The sequence below is a fragment of the Talpa occidentalis genome, unplaced genomic scaffold (genome assembly GCF_014898055.3).
Source record: "Talpa occidentalis isolate TD23 unplaced genomic scaffold, MPIMG_talOcc4v2.1 talOcc4.4, whole genome shotgun sequence".
In the NCBI taxonomy this organism is placed as follows: domain Eukaryota; kingdom Metazoa; phylum Chordata; class Mammalia; order Eulipotyphla; family Talpidae; genus Talpa; species Talpa occidentalis.
Window position 1 is genome coordinate 787,546 of NW_023604295.1, and position 21,099 is coordinate 808,644.

A 21,099-nucleotide genomic window follows, 5' to 3' on the forward strand; every position below is an offset into this window, starting at 1 on the left:
ATGAGATATCTTCTTCCATTCCTTTTAACTTCGTATGTCTTTATGCTTAGGATTTCCATCGCATCAGAGTATCTTTCTCTATAAATTTTGTAACACAGAGAATAAAAGAATGACTTCCCAGGGGAGAAACCCAGCAGAAACCACCTTAGCTGTGTAAGCTCAGTTAATATCACCAGCAATTAGCCAGATGGACATCATATAGCCCTGACATGCAGGACCAGGACAGTCATAACTTGCCAGAAGTGCATAATCTCGTTCTGGCCATGAGGACAAAGCTCACACACCCAAGCTGAAAGACATAAAGTGAACCATGAGCCCACTTCAAAAAGATGCCAAAAGAAAAGACTGGATTGAGTCTCTGTCCCAGTTTGGAGAAGATCAAGAACAACAGATCAAGAAAAGCTAACGGCAGGTGGGATCAGAGTAGCCCAAGGACCAGGTGGGAGCCCTGGTCAAACCTCAGGAGGTGAGACTGGGGCACAGCAAGGGGACTCCTGGCTCCGGTAACCCCCTGTGGCATGACGGCCTGTGGTCGGCCGCCTGTCCCCTCCTGCTCCCTCTTCGAAGGTCCCTCTGCTCAGTCCCTTTCCCATGTCTCCTGCTTCCTCGGGGCTGAGCTTGCTCGTGAGTCCATCTCCTCCCCTGGCTGACTGCCGGGTGACTCCACTGCAGTGTGGCTTCTCCCCGGTCTCAGACCCATGTGGTGTGGGAACCCTGCCCACCCCAGAGGGAGGCTCAGAAGCTCCCACATACGCATTAATCCCTCACCACAATATTATTTCTGCTTTAAATAGCAAATTTTCTTTTAAACAGACTAAAATAATATGAGCCGTGAAGCTGCTGGCATGAATTATACGCTAAACTGAAGACATGCCAAGACAGAACCTCCAAATTATAATTTTTAATATTTTAATGAAACAGATTAATGTGGTTAAATCTACATGTGGGAGTGAGACAGGCCAGGCACTCACAGCACATTCTGTTTACTGAACATTCCAGAAGAGGCCAGTGACGGGGATGGGGGCTGAGCATCATGTGTGCTGCACACTTACGTGTAAATACCCATACACACAGGTACACACACAAACAGGTTCACACAGGCACACACAGGCACACACAGGTACACACGCAGGAACACACAGAGCAGCCTCCATCTGTGCACTGCAGCATCCACATTCTGCCCTACTTTCCTTTTGCTTCTCGAGTCCCTGACTTCTGAGAGTTCCGTGGTCCCCGGGGGGCCGACACCCCGGCCTCTCATCGAGTGTGCAGATGTCTGGGGGTCGCGGTGTCGGTCGCTGTGGGCACCCGAGGCTGCCGTCGCCTCCTGGGCCCGTGCCGCCCCCCACTCGAGCGCGCCCAGGCCAGGTCTGCTCCGGCCCGCCTCGCCCCGGGCCACTGACTCCGGGGTCAGCCGGCCGCCGCCTGTGCTTTGGATGACACGGAACCTGAGAGAAAACCAGAGACGCGTGCCGCCTCTCCCCCAGCACGAGCTCCGCCGCCGCGTCTCACTGCCCCGCCGCTCTGTCCACACCGCCCGCCCTCGCCCCCGGCCTCCCTGCTTCCTCGCACTCAGGCCTCGCCGGCTCAGGGCTTCCCCGCGGCCCTGGAGCGGCCCCAGCCCCCCAGCCCCACTCGCCCATCCCTGCCGCGGCCTGAGAACCGCCCGCCCGCCCCCACCCCGCAGTCAGGCCTAGGCTCTGGCCACGCGTCCCTCCCGGCGTGGGCAGCAGTGGCCGGTCCGGCCCCACTCGGGGGCGTGTCCCCGGCTCCTCTGCTTGGTGTGCACGTGCCTGCGCATGTCCCTGAGTCGGCATGTCTGTGTCTGTGTGCACGTCTGTGTGCGCCTGTCTGCCGTACATGTGCGTGTGTGCACACGTGTACCTGTCTCTGGGCGGACCTGTGTGGGTGTCTGTGTGCGTGTGCACGTGTGTCTGAGGGCTTCGTGTCGTGTCCCTCCCCAAGGGCCCGCCCGGGAGCCCCACCTCCTGCGGGACTGTCTGGAGAGGGCCAGGAGGACATGGGGGTAGATGAGGTGCCAGGAGGCCCGGTGGGGCAGGACCAGTGTCCTCAAACAGGAGAACGAGGGCATCCGGCTCCCCTGGGGCAGGCCAGTGAGCACAAGAGTCTGCAAGCAGGAGGGGGGCCCCCGAGACAGCCTGCCTGTCCAGCCACGGCTGTGGACAGGTCACCACACGGTGAGGAGTCTGGCCCGGCCCGGGGGCAGTCACAGCCACTCAAGCAGGCCACAGGAGCTCAGCCTGCCCGGGGCCCATCACCGAGGCTCTCCTGGGAAGGACGGCCAGTGACACGCCGCTGTGTCCTGCCCACTCTGAGGGGCCTTTATTTGGCACTGCCCGAGTGTTCGTCAGGCTGTGTCCGGGACCCTAGAAGGACTGCCCAGGCCCGGCGGCCCAGCAGCCGTGGGTAGGGCGAGTCCTCAGGGGCCCAGAAAGCAAAGGAGCGGGGGCGGGTGTCAGGGGGAGACCATGGGTTTGGACCTGAGGGCCTGCAGGCAAGCGCGGGGGACGCCACCCACAGGGACGCTGGGGCCATGGGCAGCTTGGTGGGGCCTGGAGAGGGCAGGTGCTCGGACACAGCCCCCAACCCCGCATGCTGGTAACCGCTCGGGAGCACCGGGCTGTGGGGAGTGGGCTGAAAGTCAGGGACTGGCGGTCCTCAGGGCTCCTGATGCTGACCGCTTGTGAGTCTGACACTAGACCAGGTGCCCCCAAGGTCCACGCCCACCACCCGCTCTGCCCAGGGCTCACAGGCAGGGGCCCCTGGGACAAGCACAGGCAGGGACCCCACATCTTGGGGATGCAGCACTGGCCTCCTGCCCACTGAGGGGTGGAGATTCAGCACCCCACGATGCCCCCAGCCAGGCACAGTCTGTGGGGGCACTCTGGAGGGGCTGGGCCCAAGAGGAGGCATGGGGACCCAATTCTCCAGGAAGCACATCCCTGAGCTGCACGTGCTGGTCACAGTGGCATGGACTGGGGGTGTGGACACCAGGCCAATGACCCAGCCCCTTGACTGGCCTCCACCAGCCTGGAAGGCAGTGAAGACTGGTGGGGCCAGTGTCCATCCCTGCCCTGAAGCGTGCCCAAGACCAAGCCAGTACCCGCCCACCCCCCAGGCAAATCCCGCAGGCCCTGAGCTGGCTGAGGGGTGTCTGGTCCCAAACCACGCCAAGGGGCCAGGCCCAGGCCACTGGGTGTGTAGCTGTTCAAGGCCCCCGCTCTGGCCGTCCCGTCAGTAGTGAGCCTGGAGCAGGGCGGCGGCCTTCTGCAGGAGGGCACTGTGGCCGGCGTACAGCGGGAAGCGCCCGTCCACCACCTGCCACTTGAGGGATGTCGCTGCGTCCTCGCGCTGCAGGTGCTGTGGAGGGAGGAGCACCTGAGCGCCCGCCCGGCCCTGCCGGACACCCGAACCTCGGGCTGCGGGACTGGGGATGGTGCTGGGGCCCCTCTGGGCCTGGCCAGCGGTCTGGGCCAGCTGCTCGGGTCACCTCCCGCGGACGGGGCAAGACACAGGAGCAGGAAAGAGCCGAAAGCACCTTCAAAGCCCGGGATGTGAGCGGGGGGCCTGCCGGCTCTCAGGGGAGCGTGGGGCATGGCTCTGGGTCAGGGAGGTGCAGGAGACAGAACCCCCACAGGGCGCTGGGCCGACCCTCCCCACCAGTCCCCAGGTGCCGTCCACTCCGTTCACCCAGAGGGGGCCCTGGCGACCCCTGCCCTCTGGTGCAAGTCTCTGACCCAGGAAGCCTCAGGAGCCCCCGTCAGCTCTGGCCCCAGCCGGAAATGGGTCGGGCCCCGGGGCTCCCTCTCCCGGGCGCCTGACAGGCACGTACAGCACTCAGCGCTCGCAGGGTCGCGTCGCTCTCGTCTGGGAAGTGGATGCTCACGGCCACCGTCTCCAGCCAGGCGTTGTCCGTGTTCCGAGGGTCATCCACGTACCCTTCGTACACCTGGGGACAGCGCAGGGTGAGCCGGCTCTCCGGGGGCCCCTGGGCGCCGCCCCAGCTTTGCTCCGGGGGAAGGCCCTCACGTCTCCCTGCACCGTCCCGCCCTGGGGCCCTCTGAGCGTGGCCATCCAGCAAGCCCGAGCCCCGGGCCCCGGGCCGGCCTCTCCTGCCCATCCGGCCGCGCTCCGTGGCCTCACTACCGCCTCCCGGCCTGGCATCTGGGAAACGGAGAGCAGAGCCTGGTGGGTCTTGGAAGGGCTGGACCGCTGAGGCCCGGCCAGAGGCAGATGCCAGAGGTGCCCAGAGCAGCCCGGTGACAAAGACCCAGGGGGGCCCATGGGCCAGGGAGGAGCTGTGTCGGCTCAGGGATGGAAAGTTCTGGAACTAGACGGGGTGGTGCTCGCAGCCCGTGAAAGCGCCACGGCCACGAACTGCTCTGCAAAGCGGTTCGTTTCATGTTTGCCTTTCACCCCCGTAAGCAACAACTTCACAAAGCAAGGAAAGTCGAGGCGTGTGCCCCCCGGGGCCGGCACCAGGGACACGGCCACTGCCTTCTCCCTGGACTCATCCGGACACGGACACGGGCCGCATGACCTGGTCACACCCGCTGCTCGCATGAGCCTGCCACGGCGCCACGCAGCCGCGGGAGGGAGCAGGCAGGGCGCCCTGGCTGCAAGGGGGAGCCCCACCCCACGGGGAGTTAGAGCACTGCACTCACTCCCACGGTCCCCAGCGCCGAGCCCACCCCAGCAGACCCCAGCACACCCGGCAAACCCTAGCACACCCAGCACACGGGGGCTCAGGCCGCGGGAGAGGCAGAGAGCAAGGGGCCGCCCACCTTGGTGCCCTGCGCCAGCAGGGTCTCGAAGGTCGTCCAGAACTCACTCGGGAGGACCTGCTTCAGCTTCCGGGGCAGCGTCTCCCCTGGCTCCCGGGAGCCCTGAGCAGAGGGAGGCAGACAGAGTGGCCCTCTGGGGACCCATCTCTGCTGGCCACTGGCCAGGCCCAGGCAGCCAGCCACCCCCGGGACCCGCAGGCGCAGAGTCCAGCAGCCCGGCTGCCTCGCCAGAAGGGCACGTTCCAGAGCCAGTGCCCACATCAGGCAGAGCTGGGCGCGTGCGAGCTGAGGCCAGCCTGAGCGCAGGCCGCGGGCCCCCTCGGCTCGGTCAGGGAGCCAGCAGCACACACGCCACCCGCCGCCGGGCTGTGATCTGCGCCTGGTCACGTCCTCTGTCCCTGTCTCTTGCTCAGGCCCTGGCTCCGGTCACACCTGTGGCCACCTGCCCCAGGACACACACCCGGCGCCAGGGTCGCCACCCCTGGCCATCCATGGGACCCTGTTTGCTGTCCCGGCACTCCCCCCATCTGCCCGTGGTCCCCCGCCCCATGCCAGCTGCGACAGCAGCGCCCGGGTACTCATCCGGCACCCCAGTGGCCGGCCATGGCTGGCAGGGATCCGCTTGAAGACCCCTGTGTTGGGCGCCACGTCAGGCTGTACCAGTGTCTTCCATGGGGAGACCCAAGTACCCAGGGAGGCGGCCGCACCCCACACCCTCAGCAGGAGCGGCAGGTTACGGCTGCCCCGGGCCTCAGAGCCTGGGCCGAGGAGCCGCACAGCCGCGCAGCCATGGGAGGGCAGCCACTGGCCCCAGAGGCCCTCGCTGAGCTGGATACACAGGCCTAGAGAAGATCCCTGACGGTGCGTCCCAGACTCGGCTCACCAAGGCCGGGCTCACCACGGCCCCCCCAGACACGAGGTGGGCGCAGAGGGCGGCTGACCGGGAGCTACACCTCAGCAGTCTGGCTCCTCAGACCAGAAAATCCGGCACCTTCCACACTCCAGTTCTGTGTGTGCCCACACGGCCTCTGGGGCCCCCAGAGGCCTGCGCCCTGCAACCATCCGCCCGAGCCGAGGGGCAGGGCGGGCAACGCCCGTCCTTTGGGCCTGAGGCCCCGGCGAGGGTAGGGGTGCCCCGGCGACGCTCGCTGCACAGGAGCTGCACAGCCCCTGAGCGTGGGCCGGGACGCCCGAGGTTTGTGGTCAGTTCCAGCGCGTCGGGACCTCGGTCCGCAGCAGCCACCTGAGGCGGGAGCTGCCCTCTGGCAGGGAAGGTCCTGGCCTCCATCCTGCGCATCCGGGAGGGCAGAGAGCCCAGGCCGACGGCGGGCGGGGGCCAGGCAGCAGGTGGTGGGGGGCGGCCCGGACCAGAGAGGGACCAGAGCGGGCTTACCCCGGGCAGGGCACAGAGCTCCCAGTCCACGCGCGGCATCACCAGCACCTCCAGCACCATCCTGCCGTTCTTCCTGCAGATGGCACCGTCCTGGCTCCGCTGCCAGCTGCCAACAGGGTGGACCCCTTCCTGAGACCCTGCCCGGGAAAAGCCTCTCCACCGGCAGAGGGGCCACCCCCGTGACGTCAGGGTGCCCCCCTCCTGTGACACGGGGGAGCCCCCGCTGGAGCTGGCTGGGCTGGGGCTGTCGGATGCCCCCTCCTCCGCGAGCCAAAGGCAGCACGGGTGGCGGCGGGCCCAGGACAACGGGTCACATGGCCACGCGTGTGCGTGACCCCCGCTCGCAGCCCTGGCGTGCAGCCCGTCGCCTGGGGGTCTGCGCGACGCTTGCACACGGTGCATCTCCTAGAACGTGCCTGTCGGCAGGGACGCAGCTGTGTTTCGCTCGTCTCTGGCGGGTGCGCCCCGCCCTTGTTCCTCCTCCAGGCTCACGCCACGGGGGACCTGCTGGGCAGCCCCAGGGCAGAGGGGGCAGCCTGGGCTTGTCCAAGGGACAAGCATGTTTCTGCCTGTGTCCTGGGGTGCACCCACGTGTACCAGACCCTGCCCTGAGGCTGCCCCAGCACCAAGTTCAAGCTGTGTGCTCGAGCCTGCGGGGCTGGGCCGGGGGCTGTCGAGGACGCAGGGTGCTGTGGGCCGGAGGCAGCGTGCTCACCGGGTGATCACGGGCTGCAGCGTGTGGTTGGGTCCAAAGCAGCGCAGGCTTCCGCGTCCTTGCAGCCCCGTGCGGCCCTTGGGGTTCCTGCAGGCAGGAGGGGTCTGCTCATCTGCTGCCCGAGAGCCAGAGGGGCCGGGGGGCACTGAGTGGTCAGTGGGCAGCATGCCCACCCCTGCACCTGCCCTGGCCCAGGGTCCCCAGAGCCCAGGCAACTGGCCTCCACAGGAAGTGGGGGAGACTCAGATGACCCCCAACACCCATCGAGTCAGAGGCTGAATCCTCATCACTGACCAAGACCTGCTCCCAGCAAATCTTTGGGGGCCTCCTCAGGGTGGGGCGGGAGCGTCAGGTTACCTTGGGGTTGGCTAAAAAGGGGTCTCCTTGGGAGCAAAATGCTGCCCACTGCGGACAGCTAGAAGTCAGGGGGCCCCACCTGCCGGCCGAAGCCGTTCACACCCACCACACCTGAAGGTCCCGCGCCTCAGCCGGCAAGGGGGCAGCGCCGGGCAGCCCAGGACCCAGAGGCCCGCCGGCTGTAGCCACAGACAAGAGGGCACCGCTCTGGGGCACCGTCCCCAGAGGACAGACGCTGACCCCACCGTCCCCTAAAGTGCCCCAAACCCTGAGGAATAAAATAAGAAAACGAGCACGGAGCCCTCCAGGTCTGGGTGACGACCAGGGGCTCAGCACCGCAGGGCCCGGGGGGTGTGCTGCCGTGTCCAGGCCCAGGCGTGAGGGGCTGCGCAGACTGTCCAGGCGCCCCCTCATACCCCCAGCTTGTGGGGCGGTGCAGCTGCGTGGGGGGAGGGAATCTCAGCCGCAAGCCACGCCCAGGGTTGAAATTCCACCAATCACCTCTTGGCACACGTCCCACCAATCAGAACTGCGCTACTGAAGCCCTCATTTGCATAGAGCTGACAAGCCCCGCCCCCTGCCCATGGACCCTGGGGGGGGGGCAGCCTGGCCCTCCGCGCCCTGGGCCTGCCCGTGCTGGGAGCCGCCTCCAGGCTGTCGAGTCAGAGGCGCCCCGGGAGAGAGAGGAGCCGGCTGCGGCCAGGCCGAGGGGCAGGGGCCAGGCCCCGGGGTGTGCCGGGGCAGCACTCACAGCGGGCGCCCGTCCTGCGCCTCGGAGGCTCCTGGGCGGGCCACGGGGCGTCCACAATGTCGCAGCTGATCCCGGACAGAGGTTCCCGGGCGCCGCGGCCAGGCGGCAGGACGCAGCCCAGGAGAGAACAGGGACAGTGACCCGCCGAGCCCCAGCTGGCCCGGGCCGGCCCTCACGGGCTGTGGGCCGAGGGGGGGCCCCCCCCGCGCCTCTCCCCAGGCCCCTTGGGAGCACAGGCCCTGCCGGCAGGGGCAGACCCTTGCCCGAGGAGTTCCCGGGGTCGCTCTGGGGCCTCCCACCCAGACACCCCCTCCCCCCGGCTGTGAGGAAGCCCAGGGCCGCAGGGGCACGCACCTTCCCGAGGGGTCCACCGCGTCCTCCCTCTCGCCCGAGTAGTCACGCGGGTTGTAGATGGGGAACTCTGTCTGCGGGAGAGGTGGTTCCCCTCAGCCCTGCCCAGTGACTGCTCGGGCACCCACAGCCGAGGCACCCAAGATGCCCCCAGAGCCCGTGTGGGAGGGCGCCAGGCGGACCAGAGCTGGCCACACCCAGGGAACTGCCGGGGGGCTGGCGACAGACTGGAGGTCTAGGGGTCTCCCCAAGACGGGGCAGGGGCGTCAGCTGGACTCTGGAGGAGAGGAGTCCCACTGGCAGGGACTGAGAAGGCAATAGACCCACACCCTGGAATGTTCTGGAAGGGCCAGGAAACTGCGGGGGTGGAAGGCATCCAACACCGCTATCCACTCTCCCGCCCCCACCTGCCTCACCTCTGCAGTGCTGTCACCTGCGTGGCATCAGACGGGCCAGGACCCCGCCCCGGCCCAGAACGTGGGCCCTGCCTGGGGCAGTGCGCGGGCAGCACTCACCTCCCAAGGCACCTTCTCGTTGGGCACGGGGAAGCGCTCGATGCGCGAGCTGGGGTAGCGGAGGTCCCGGGCGTACACGTGGTGGGTGTCATCCGGGTCCCCCGCCGTCAGCCTGCCTTCCAGCTCAGGGTCCTTCTCTTCCTCAGCTTCCTGGGGTGCTGGAAACAGCCGTGTGGAGCCACGTGCAGAGCCAGAGCAGGCTCTGGGACTGGACCCCAGGGCGGGAATGTCCCCCATGGTCCTCTGCCCCAAAGTGGGCTGCCTCCCCTCCCGACCAGCTCCAACCCCAGCACTGAGCGGAACCCTGGCCCTGGCCCAGATACTGGCAGGACAAAGACTGGGTGGTGCTGCCTCCTGCAACTCTGGCTGTTGCCAGCCCACGGGCCCCACAGGCCTGACAGTGACCCCCAGAGCCCCCCCGGGCCCGATTCCGGCTGGCTAAGTACAGGGGACAGACTTGTGTTCTCTCGCCCACTTGACATGGCTTGGACTCCGAGCTGCCCCCTGGCAGCACGATGCCCAAGAGGACCAGGTCCATGGGCCAGGACTCCCCCTTGGAAGGTCCAGTCTGGTCAAGCCGGGCTCGTGCCCACAGCCCACCTCTAGGCACAGCCAGACCCCTGCCTGGAAGCTGCCCTCTCTCGCTCCCCCAGGAGCAAAGCAGGCTGGAGGAATGCAGTGGCTGGCACAGCCGCCCACTCACCTAGGTGGGGGGCGCGCTCCCTGCTCAAGCTGGCTTCCCTCCGGGTACTGGCCACGCAGTGCAGCACTCTGGCCACCTGGAAGGCACGCATGTCCCCAAGGGGACTGTCAGCACCGGCCCCTGCATTCCTGTTGCTCAGCCACCTGCTCCCCGGGCCGCCGGCCAATGGCCAGGGCGCTGGGGGGCTCATCCTGCTTCCCAGGGTCAAGGCTGCTGACGGCCAGCATCACTAGGGGGAGACAGTGACCTCTGAGGCTGGACACCTGAGCCCATGGAAACAGCAAGGGCCCTGGAGAGACAAATCCGAGTCCAAGGAGAGCGTGAGGCCTCACACCTCACCCCGCCAGGTGCCCTGTGGTCCTTAGGCCTCCCGGAAGCCAAACGGCCTCAGCACAGGGCACAGGGGACAGCTGTGACTAACGGGCCGGGAGAAGGCAGCTTGGAGCAGCTGCGCCCATTCAGGGGAAGGCGCCAAGGCCAGGAGAGAAGGTGACCAGCAGATCCCAAGCTGCAGTTGCCCCAGCCAGGGGCCAGCTGACGGTGGCCACCCCAGTGCAAGGGTCACACCCCCCCCCCCAAGCACGGCGCAGCTGGAGGAGGCCACACTCTTGACAGCCACGGAGAGCCTGGGCTAGAGGGGACCCCGGCGCAGAGGCCGGGGACACCGGAGCAGAGCTCCCTGCTCCTCTCAGCAAGAGGGGCGCAGGCAGCCAGAGGGCCTGCAGGCTCCAGTCCAGCTCCCTCCAGAGCGCCAGCAGCCGCCGCCCATGGACTCGTGCGCCTGTGCCCAGGGGCTGGGGCTCCTGAGGGTGAAATGCGCGCTCACCCTCCGGTTCCAGACACCAGTCCTAGGCCGGGTCGGGGGAGTTGTGCAAGAAATGCAGGCTAGGCTGGTGCCTGCACAGGTGCCCAGTGCACGGGTGGGGACGCATGGCCGGGTGGCCGGGCGGGTGGGGGACAGCCACACTCATGCCCATCACACCCCTCTGTAGCGCTCCCGCAACCGAGCCCAGCCGGCCTCCGTGAAGACTCGGGTCCAGGCCCTCGGAGCTGCCCGCCTCGGCCTAAGGGCGCGGAGCCAGCAGCTGCTGATGGCAGGCCCAGGGCTGTGGTGGCCGGGCCCTGAGATCCTGCCCCCCAGAAGGGCCTGGGCCCACCTGCTCCTCCAAGGAGGCCAGTCTCTGCTCCAGGGAGCCCAACTGCTTTAGACAGTCCATCTCCAGCAGGTCCACCACGGCGTCCACCCTGAGAGAGGGCACAGCTGAGCCCGGCCAGGCCCATCACAGGGGGTGACCGGCACCCGGAAAGCAGCAGGGCAGGAGGCCGGTGGGGAAGCTGGGCTGAGCGCGCCAGGCCCGCGCACAGCTCACCGCTCCTCCAGCAGCCGCCCACAGGCTCCCACCTGCCCGTGACCCGCCCCTCCGCCCACTGGGCTGCCTCCCTGGGGCCATCGGGCGGCGGAACTGCAGGACCACGCGCAGGCGTCCCCCCCAGGTGAGCCGGCACCGGGCCGCCCTCAGGTGGGCACGCGCTGGTGCCTGCACTGCAGCAAGGGAGCCCCGGGCGCCCAGGGGCCCCGCCTTGGCGCATACTTATGGCTCATGTCTTGGATCTTTTGCTCCGACCCCTGCTGCTGCTGCTGCTGCAGGTAGTGGTCCTTCTCGCACGCCTCCCAATCCAGAAGCTCGGCCTCCTCGTCCTCCTCGGCCTTCTTGGCTTCCTCGGCCTTCACGGCCTCCTCGTCCTTCTCCAGCGCGGTATCTGGGGGTGGGGGGCAGAGGCACCTGAACCCGAGGCGGCCGCAGGGCCCCGACCCACGCGCAGGCCTGGCCAGGAGGCGTCTGGGCCCCGGGCGGAGCCGCCCGCCTGCCGTGGGAACTGGGGTTTCAGGCCCAAGCGGCATCCGTGCCCGCCGACCTTCCAGGATGTCGGGGGTCGCCCTCGAGCCGCGGGCCCCCTGCACCCGGGGAAGGCCAGCGCGGGCCGGCGGGGCGGCTTACTGAGCGGCTGGTACCCCCTGCAAGGGGTCCTCTGGACAATCCACTGGCCAACGAGGCACAGGTGGCTGAGCAGGATGAGGGGCGGAGGCAAGAGGGGCCTCCTGCGGTACTCCTCTATCAGGCTGTGGCGCTGGAACTTCCAGAACTGGTCCGTGTTGTCCTGCACCTGCTGGAAGGTGTAGCTGGGGGACAAGAGGCACCACCGTTAAGACAGCGCCCCGCGGGCCCCGGCCGGTGGGGGGCCGCAGCGAGCGCAGGTGCGGAGACGCGGCCGAGCTGGCCCCCCAGACAGGAGGGGAGACACCCTCAGTGGAGGCCCAACGGCCCGCGGCCCGCCAGACAGGGGCGCTCCCGGCAGTGTCCTGGCGCCGCACGCCCAGGTTTACAGGCCGGCTCCCGCCGCAGCCCCGGCGGCCCCTCGGGTGGGGTCTGAGACGAGGGGCTGCAGCTGCCCTGCCGGCCCCTGTGGCCCGGCCCTGGGTCCAGCAGCGTCAGGAACGGTCGCCCGCAGGGGACAGCGCGGCGGCTCCGCTGATGCCAGGGCAGAGGGGGCTGTCCCCGGGCGGAGGGGGCGGCGGGGCCGGCAGGTCACGCTGGAGGGTGCCCGCCGCTGTGGCGCCTTCCGCGGTGAGAACCGCACGGGCCTCCCCACGGCGGCCCCCGGCGCCCGCCCGCCCACAGGGACGCGTCCGCCAGCCTCGCCTGGGCAGCGGCTCCCTGACCGCACAGGGACGCGCCCGCAGGAGCCTCCGCCCCAGGACCTGACTCCTTCCCACACACCACCTGCTAACAGCGGCCCCTCTGCCGGCCGGGAGCCCCGGCGCCGGAGAGCCGCTCCCTGCAGTGTGCGAGCCCCGGGCCCCTCCAGCAGAGCCAGCGCCCCCACGGCCCGACCCCGGGGTGGGGGAGAGCAGGACGCGGGGGAGCCCAGCCCTCGGCTCCCCAAGACACGGCACCAGGCACGCCCTGGACAGACGCGGCAGCCGTGACCCGCAGAGGGGGACGCAGGTGCCAGCCGGACAGACCCGCCCGCGTCCCGGGCCTGCTGGGCGGCGCCCCGTGGCCTCCCGGGAAGGGGGCGCCGGTGCCACTCACTTGAACATGGCGATGAGGAGGTTGAGCAGCAGGATGTTGGTGAAGAGCAGGTAGACGCAGAGCAGGGTGACCGTCAGCCACTCGGGGAACGCGGGCTCCTGCCGGGCAGCATCGCTCTCGGGGCACTTGGGCTTGTAGGGGTCCGTGCCGTTGGGGCTGCAGTGGTCCAGGCTGAAGTTCACTCCTGGCACGAGGGCGCCCCAACAAATCACCAGGCGCCCCGAGCCGGGGGCCCCAGAGAAGGCCCGAGAGAGACACCCGTCCTGCCCAGCACCCTCCGCCAAGGGCGGCTCCGTTCCAGCCCCACGCTGCGGCCCGCCCGCCTCAGCTTCCCCGCCAGGCCCCGCCGGGCCCCGCGACGCTGCTCCAGGGGGACGGTGGGCGCCACGACAGCTGAGACGCGCCCCGGCCCTGCGCAGCTCAGGCGGGGAAGAGGCTTCAGAAAGAGAAGCAGCGCTTTGGCGAGGCAGGGGGTCGCCCACGGTGAGCGGTGGCCACACCGGACGCCCGCAGCTCACCGACGCGCCCCAGCGCGCACCCCGCGCCCCGGGCCTGTGCATTAGCGCCAAGGACACTCGCCAGGCTGCAGCGGCGGCGAACTCTGGGCCGCGTCGGGGCGCGCGTGCTTCTCTAGACTTGGATTTTTTCAATTTTTCCACAGCGAGCGCGCGCTAACCAGCGGCTCCGAAACACGCGCCCCCGCTCCGCGCCGGGAAGAGCAAATCAAAGCCGCAGGGGAGGCCGCCGCACACCCGGAGAGAGGCTGTCTCCGCAGGCGAGAGACAACGCGGTGAGGGAGCGGGAGAGGGCACCCCTGGGCTCGGCGCGGGCACGCGCATCCACGCGGCCTCTGTGCGGGGCGGGGCGGGGCTCCCTCATGATGGGGCTCGGCTAGCCCGAGTCTGGTGTTCATCCGGAGGCTGCGGAAACGCTGACTCTCGGCCTCTGCCTGGCACACTCGCTGAGGCACAGCTGCGGGGAAGCTGCGTCCCCTGAGGCGTGACCAGGCAGGAGGCCCATCGTGCCGCGGAGCACTACTCAGCTGAGAAAAAGGTGGGTCCTGCCGTCTACTGGCTGGACGTGAGGTGACGAGGCTCAGGGAAGTGAGTCAGAGACAGACGACGCCGGTGGGTTCGCCGCTGCGCGGAGGGTGAAGTGAAGCCAGTGCACGCACGGCCCAGAGAGGAAGGCGGCTGGCAGGAGGGGGCTCGGCCGGAGGGCGGCGGGTGGAAGCGACTCGGAGACAATCACCACGCACACAAGCCGCGCAGTCCGGGTGCGGGTCGAGTGCACCCCAAACACCGGACGTCGCCACCCAACGTGGCTTCGATCAAACGCGTTTTTAAAGAAGCACTCACCGCCCGAAGACCCTCCCGCTTGGGGTGACCTTTATCAGGGAGGTGCTGTCAGCCAACCCCCCTTCCGGCCGACACCCCTGACTCCGGAAGCTCCCCCTACAGTGTGAGGCGGCGGGAGACCCCCCCACCGGAGGCGGCAGGAGCTGAATGGCCCCCCCCCACCCCCGCAGCTGTCAGGCAGCCGTTACCGTCGATGTAGTCGGGGATCTGCCCAAAGATGGCGAGGTAGGACTGGTAGATGGCCCCCCGGAAGATCCAGTCCACCCGACGCTCGTTGTGGATGAGGATGGCCTGGTTGGCCACCCCGAAGGACACGACCCACACAGCCAGCAGTAAGAGGAAGAAGAAGACGTCCTTCGTCTGCAGGGACAGGGCAGCAGCTGTCTCGGGGCCTCCCCGCCCAGCCCGCGCCCCTGCTGTGGAGGGAGACCCCGACACCCACACCAGGGAACCCCGGAGCTCGAGGCGGGTAGCTGTGATCGCCTCACAACCTAAGGGGTGCTGGACACCCCGGAGATGTGGCCGGGGTCGGCCATGACCGCCACCCAAGGAGAGGGACACCAGGAGCTGTAACAGGGATGAGGAATGAGAGGTGGAGATCAGGGAAGGCTGCCTGGAGGAGGTGACATACAGGCAAAGACCCAGATGGCTTTGCCAGCGCTGGGAGTCGGGGTGGGGCAGGGACCTGGACACGGACTGCGGCATCCGGGAGGGACTCGCTCGCAGCCGGCACCCAGCTCGTTCTCTCACCATCTGCTTCAACATGATGATCTTGGGCCCGAGAGTCTTGCTGACGGTAAAAATGTGCATGAACCGGAGGCAAAACATGATGAAGTCCAGGGAGAGGATGACGCGGCCGGGGTACAGCCTCCCCGGGGTGAGCCTGCCGGGCAGAGGGGGTTGCTCAGGCTGCCCCTGCTGCCGCGTCCCACCCAGGGGGACCCCGAGGCAGAGCTGCGGCAGCCCCTGGGCCCTGTCGTAACAGCCGAGCGCTGCGGCCCTCCAGGAGCGCTCTCCGCAGGCCAGAGCCCAGCCCCGCAGGCCCGCAGTGCCAGGAGGGGGGCCAGCGCCTCTCGCTCGGAGAACAAGGGGTTCCTGGCAGAGCAGACACAAGGCCGGCCCCAGGGCAGGAGGGACGGGAGCTGGGGGAGCCCCTCCTCGCTCCTCGGGTCCAGGACAGACGGTCTCGGCCAGCGTGTGCCCGCCCAAAGGACGGGCGCGTTTCAGAGGTGCTGGGGCTCACGGGCACAGCCAGCTGTCCCCGCCACCCGGCCTCTGGGGACGGGAGGGCGTCCCCGTGGAGTGGCGGCCCGGCGCCCACCTGCAGACCAGCCCCGCCATGAACAGCACAATGGCAGCGACGTCCAGCTGGTTCCAGGAGTCGCTGAAGTACCGGCGCGCCATCCTCGCCGGCCCGCTCCAGTGGGGGTTGCAGAGGAGCTGCGAGAAGCGCCTGTCTGTGGCCAGCACGAAGGTGGGACCTCCCAGTGGCCCGGGGTCCCCCAGCCCTGCCCAGCCCCTGCCTGTTGGAACTGTTGGTCCCAGGGGAGCCCAGCTGTTCCCACGGGAGCCCCAAGAGGAGGCGGGAGGTACCGGTGGCTGCGGAGCACCAGCTGGCCCGCCCGCACACCCCTGCAGGTACCGGCCCCTGCCCACCCCGCGCACAGGCAGAGCCATGAGCTGGCAGCCTTGGCACGGGGGCCGCCCCCTTGTTGGGGGTCTGGCTGCTGCAGGCCCTGAAGGGAGGGGAGACAGGGGCCGGGCAGCCAGGGGGACAACCCTGCTCCCAGCAGCAACCCCTGTGGGCCCTGAACCCCAAGTCCAGCCCCAAAGGGTCACATTTGCCACAAGGGGGTGCAGCAAGGACACACCGTGAGATTAACTGAGCCCTGAACCCTGGGAGGGACCCACCCCCAACAAGTCTCTGATCTCCTGGGCCTGGGGGGCTCAGCGGTCTGGAGGGATTCGGGGGGGCCTGGGCTCCAGGGTGGTGGAGAGGCCCGCCAGACGCGGACCGGCCCCAGCAATACCCCTGCGCCCCACGGCCCGCGCCCCTGAGCAGGGGAGGGGAGATGGCGCTGGTGGGCACCCCCGGAGGCGCTCCAACCCAGGGGACCCCCACACAGGGCACTGCCCGTGAGGGGAGTAGGGGACCCAGACAGGTTTCCAGGAAAACGTGCTGCCCGCGGGGCAGGGGAGGGGCAGAGCAGTGGGGTGACCTCCCCGGGATCCCGCCCCCCACCCCCGGGGCGGGGAGGGCCGGCACCTGCCGCAGCTCCTCGCACGCCAGCGAGACGATCCACACGTAGACGATGATCTCGCAGCACGAGGGCAGGCGCTGGAAGTCCGCCATCAGCACGTAGGCGAAGAGGCCGAGGAAGGCGCAGTAGGACAGCACGTTCAGGCAGAAGACCCCCACCGGCGCCGCCAAGAAGGCGCACAGGCGCCGCAGGCCACGCGCAGGCCTCGACCTCGGCTCCCTGCGGGACACACCTGCCGTGAGGGGCCATGCCGCCCTGCCCTGCCCCGCCCCGACGCCCCGACTACCCCAGGGGCCTCCCAGACGATGGGCCTCTGCGCAGCGGCCCCCACGCTGCCTCGGGGAGGGGCATCCAGGTGGCCCCTCGAATTGGGGCACAAAAGAGGCTTTTGGTACCGGTTTCCCTAGACTGCGATGAGACACCACTGCAGGTGGGGGAGGAGGGCAGGTGAGTGTGATGGCAGGTGAGTGTGAGGGCAGGTGGGGAGGGCAGGTGAGTGTGAAGGCAGGTGAGTGTGAGGGCAGGTGAGTGTGAGGGCAGGTGAGTGTAGGGCAGGTGGGGAGGGCAGGTGAGTGTGAGGGCAGGTGAGTGTGAGGGCAGGTGGGGAGGGCAGGTGAGTGTGAGGGCAGGTGGGGAGGGCAGGTGAGTGTGAGGGCAGGTGAGTGTGAAGGCAGGTGAGTGTGAGGGCAGGTGGGGAGGGCAGGTGAGTGTGAGGGCAGGTTGGGAGTGCTGGTGGGGAGACAGGCAGGGGAAGGCAGGTGGGCCCTACAGGCCTTGGCATTGGACCCTGCACGGGGCGCTCTGCCCTGCTCCTGCCCATGGCATCTCAAGCACTGGGGTGCAGCACTGAGGACTGGAGACCCCTCACCCAGGCCCTGGGGATGGAGTCCTGCCCAGCCCGCGCCCCCCGCACCCCGCGGGACCTGAAGGCCACGAAGTCGGTGAAGAGCAGCGGGAAGACCACCATGCACAGCAGCACCTACCACAGCCCGTTGTCCACAGAGAGCTGGCCCTGCCACACGCTGGTCAGGAAGGCCTGCGGGCAGAGCAGAGGGTCAGGCCGGTGGGCACCGGCCCCTGGTCCCTGGGGGTGGGTGGTGGTCCTGCCAAGGGAGGGGTGCACAGGCCGTGCGGCAGGTGTGCGGTGGCCAGGGAGTGGGGGCAGGGGCCCGAAGTGGGGCTCAGATCGGGCTTCTGGCCTCAGGACCCACCTCCTGCCCCCAGCGGCCAGACCCTGTAACCCCCATGGGGCAGCGCAGGGTGTGCCACGGGGGCCGGGGGCCAGACCGCGTGGGCAGTGAGGTGCTCAGGACCCAGCACCCAGGAGCTGCCTCCCCACCTTCCCCCCCCCAGGCCAAGTAGGGTGGCATTTGGATCCTGGGGCACCTGGGGGACCCGTGGGGCCCCAGAGAGACACCCAAGAGGAAGGCTCCTGCGTCCTCTGCCTGCACCCACCAGCCGCTCCCCGCAGGAGCGGGGGCTGCCGCCTGTCTGCGGCCCCTCGAGCCTTGCCCGGGCCCCAGCAGCACCGCAACCCCGGGCATGACGAGGGTCACCTGGACGCCCACATGAGATGCGAACTTCTTGTCATCGGCCTCCAGGGCCAGCTGCCGGCAGGTGGTCTTGCCCCAGGCCTCCGACGGGCGGGTGAGCAGCTTCCACGCCCTGTCCTCGTCCTTCCGGTGGCACTCAGTGAACACCCCTGCGGAGGAGGGGCCTGTCTGGCTGTGCTGGGGCCGGCTTGGGGTGTCCCGCCCCGAGGGTGCAGCCTGGCGGGCCGAGGCCAAGCGTGGGGACCAGACCGGGGACCGCGGGCGCCAGCTCACCGATGGCCTTGTCCTCGTACTCGCCGGCCAGCGCCTGCATCTCCTGTGAGTCCGGGTGCTCCTCCTTGGCCAGCGCCTTCAGGATCTTGGTGCAGGCCAAGGCCGCGGCGATGCAGTCCCGGCTCTGAGGACCGGAGGCCGCAGTGAGGAGCCGGATGACGCGGTCGGGAGAGCCCAGACGCTCTGCCCAGTGGTCACACGCAGCCCCGGCCGGCACAGCCACGGTGAGCACCGGGTGGCCCGGCCGCCCCAGAGCCAGGAGCCCTTGCTGGGGCCCAGCGCCCGCACTGGCCGGGCAGCCTGCCGGCTGGCGGCCCCTTCCCTGTCCTGCCTGGCAGGGCCGCGGGGCTGGCCCGGGCTTCCTTGCCTCTGGCCCATGCGGGCGCGGAGGGACCCACAGGGGGGAAGGTTCCCAGCCCAGGCCAGCCCCAGCCCGGCTCAGGCGCCCCTCGAGCCACTACCCGCACCTGGGACCTGGGCACGCAGGGCAGCGCCGCCCCTGCCCTCAGCAGCAGACCCTGTCGGGATGCCCGGTGGGGCCTGCCCTGGGCCGGGGAGGGCTCCAGGAACAGGGCGAGCGCCTGGGCGGGTCAGCAGAGCCCACGTGGCCGCAGAGGAATTGACCCTGTACCTGCTGGCTCAGAGGGGAGCAGCGCCCCGCCCCCAGAGCAGGCCCCGCCCCCAGAGCAGGCCCCGCCCCCCCCAGAGCAGGCCCCGCCCCCAGAGCAGGCCCCGCCCCCAGCGCAGGCCCCGCCCCGCCTCAGCCCTGCTCCACCAGAGCCTGACCCTGGGCGCGTCCTCCCACCCACAGCAGCGGACCCGGTTACCTGACCCCAGACGATCTCCGCCAGCTCCCGGCGGTTCTGGACAACGGCCCAAAGGAGAAGGTCCCGGACCGGGTCTGCGGTGAAGGCGTCCTGGCTGGGGGCGCCCTTCTGGGGGCAGCACGGGCACGGGCCCTGCATCGGAGGAGCCGGGTGGTCGGCGCCTGGCCAGCCGGCGTCCCAAGGCCTGGCGCCGAGGGCTCGGGACCCGGGGAGCAGCCTGACCCGGCCCCGCGCCTCCCAGCGCGGCCGGAGCCCCGCGCCCGCCCGGCAGGGACAGCCTCGGACACTCCGGCCAGTCCCCGCTGAGCTCATGTCAGGAAAGTCCTGCAGCCTCGGCGCTCAGGAAATCTGCCCCCCCTTAGATCACAGACTCAGGGCTCCGCGGAGCGCCCGAGCCAGGCCATCCTGGCAGCGCCCTGGAGAGGACGTGGGCGACGAGGACCGCATGGGCACACCGGCTCCCGTCCTCTTGGAGGTGGGCCCAGCGCCCCTGGGCAGCGGCTGCCCTGAGCCCCTGAGAGAAGCGGAGACTCTCTGGCAAGAAGCCAGCAAGAGCAAGTGCCTCTTAGACCAGCAGGTCCCCGAACAGAGGCCCCGGAGCGAGGCCGGAGCCATCCAGTGACTGCGCGGAAGGGCCGCCCGATGGCCTCTGGAGACCGACGGGCTTGCAGCTCGCTCGCGTGAATGGGGGGAGCGAGGGGCTCCACGGGGTCTCACAGCTGGTGGGGAGGCAGCAGAACCCCACAGACTCGCGCAGGCCCTCGGCCAGAAGCACCGAGGCCACGTCCAGAGCGGAGGCGGAGCTGCGCCCGGCCGCGGAGGGCAGGCAGGTGGGGCGGGTGGCGCGGGGCGTCCAGGCCCCGCTCGCAGCAGCGTCAGAGGACACAGACACGCGGGAGGGGCTGCTACGAAAAGGCACCAGAGCCTGAAGGCTGGGGGTTCTCGCCCTATCCGTGCGGCAGAAAAGAGGGCGCTGCCTCTGGAGCCCCGGGTGGGGTGACCTGCCCCAGGAGCCCGGGGCCCTGGCGGGCGGGGGAGGAGACCTGTCCACCCGCCCAGGACAGCCTCGGGGGCCGACGGGCTGCCCTCACCACAGAGGCGGGGCCCCTGCTGTCCTACCCGTGGGTGCTGCTTGGGCCCGGGAGCCAGCAGTGCCACAGACCGGGCCGGCGCTCACCTTGGGCTCCGTATGGTCTCTGGGCCCGTACAGCGGCGGCACGGAGTCCCCCAGCAGCTCCTGCAGCACCCGCGACACGTGGTCCAGGGATTCGGGGTCATGCTGCACCCTCTCCAGCTTGCGGTGGAAGAGGCAGGCGGGGTCCAGCTTCCGGTACAGGGTGAGCAGCTTGTCCCGGGTGACGAGCTCCGTCAGCTGCACCCCGTTCTCCAGGAAGAGCTGCACGAACTCAGGCTTGTTGGCGATGAGGGCGGCCATCATGACGGGGTGCAGCTCTGAGGGCTGAGGGCGGCGCCGGGTCAGGCCTCCGGGAGGCGGCCGGTGGCCCAGCAAGGCGTGGGCACTGTGGGGGCCGCCCCCGGGCCGGGGCCACCCGGGCCCTCCAGAGCAGCGGCCTCACCTTCCGCTGCCACTCGTCCGTGAAGATCTCGCTGCGGGCGATGTCCACGCGGTTCCAGGCCACCGCCAGCTGGAGCTGGTGCAGCCAGTTCTCATGGCCAGGGCGGTCGTGGCTGCGGGAAACTGGGGGGCGCGTGGGGAGCATGTGCGGCACGGCCTCCTCCGCCCACCCGCATCTGGGGTCTCCACTGAGGGTCCCTGCCCACCCTGGCCTCCGGCATGCGGCCCCCGGCACACGTGGCCCCCCCCGGAGTGCGGCTCTCTCCTCGCATGGGCACAGACGAGGCCTGGATGGCCGCCCCCGTGTCCGAGGGTGTGGGGTCCTGGCGCCTCCACACCGGGGTTGCGAACCCCCCGCCCCCGTCCCCGTGTTCTCTCCCTGCCCCCGCTCTGCCCAGATCACCTTTCAGCAAGGCCTGCAGGATGGCCACGTCCACGTCCTGCTGGCCGTCCCTGCCCTCCCGGAAGATGGTCAGCAGCTGCCGCCTCCTCACGATGTCCTGGATCTGCACACAGAGCGTTCCCCAGGGGCAGGCCCTGCACCCCGGCCGCCCGCCCGCCCGCCA

General features: G+C 69.3%; 1 protein-coding gene and 1 non-coding gene across 3 annotated transcripts in view; both read right to left on the reverse strand.

The window, feature by feature from the left end:
- Positions 1-2,283: 2,283 nt before the first annotated feature.
- TRPM2 (transient receptor potential cation channel subfamily M member 2) overlaps positions 2,284-21,099 on the reverse strand; it is a 32,396-nt gene continuing 13,580 nt past the window's right edge. Inside the window, exons 9-31 of one of the 2 annotated variants that reach the window (XM_037524860.2) lie at positions 20,937-21,039; positions 20,535-20,656; positions 20,135-20,416; positions 18,958-19,089; positions 18,131-18,254; positions 17,861-18,006; positions 17,288-17,340; positions 16,310-16,523; positions 15,365-15,483; positions 14,794-14,926; positions 14,232-14,403; positions 12,686-12,869; positions 11,591-11,772; positions 11,183-11,351; positions 10,748-10,835; positions 9,591-9,666; positions 8,888-9,045; positions 8,376-8,446; positions 6,914-7,000; positions 6,199-6,304; positions 4,806-4,907; positions 3,854-3,970; positions 2,284-3,381 (exon numbers count right to left, since the gene is read on the reverse strand). In XM_037524860.2, coding sequence (XP_037380757.1) covers positions 3,256-3,381; positions 3,854-3,970; positions 4,806-4,907; positions 6,199-6,304; positions 6,914-7,000; positions 8,376-8,446; positions 8,888-9,045; positions 9,591-9,666; positions 10,748-10,835; positions 11,183-11,351; positions 11,591-11,772; positions 12,686-12,869; positions 14,232-14,403; positions 14,794-14,926; positions 15,365-15,483; positions 16,310-16,523; positions 17,288-17,340; positions 17,861-18,006; positions 18,131-18,254; positions 18,958-19,089; positions 20,135-20,416; positions 20,535-20,656; positions 20,937-21,039 — 3,066 coding nt within the window. In that variant the 3' untranslated portion in view covers positions 2,284-3,255. Of the gene's footprint in view, positions 3,382-3,853; positions 3,971-4,805; positions 4,908-6,198; positions 6,305-6,913; positions 7,001-8,021; positions 8,087-8,375; positions 8,447-8,887; positions 9,046-9,590; positions 9,667-10,747; positions 10,836-11,182; positions 11,352-11,590; positions 11,773-12,685; positions 12,870-14,231; positions 14,404-14,793; positions 14,927-15,364; positions 15,484-16,309; positions 16,524-17,287; positions 17,341-17,860; positions 18,007-18,130; positions 18,255-18,957; positions 19,090-20,134; positions 20,417-20,534; positions 20,657-20,936; positions 21,040-21,099 lie in introns of those variants that run through there. The other variant, XM_037524859.2, reaches the window with a different exon arrangement.
- Positions 4,864-4,928, reverse strand: LOC119258347 (Z6 small nucleolar RNA). Its single transcript, XR_005128211.1, has one exon. It is a non-coding gene; the product is annotated as a Z6 small nucleolar RNA (small nucleolar RNA).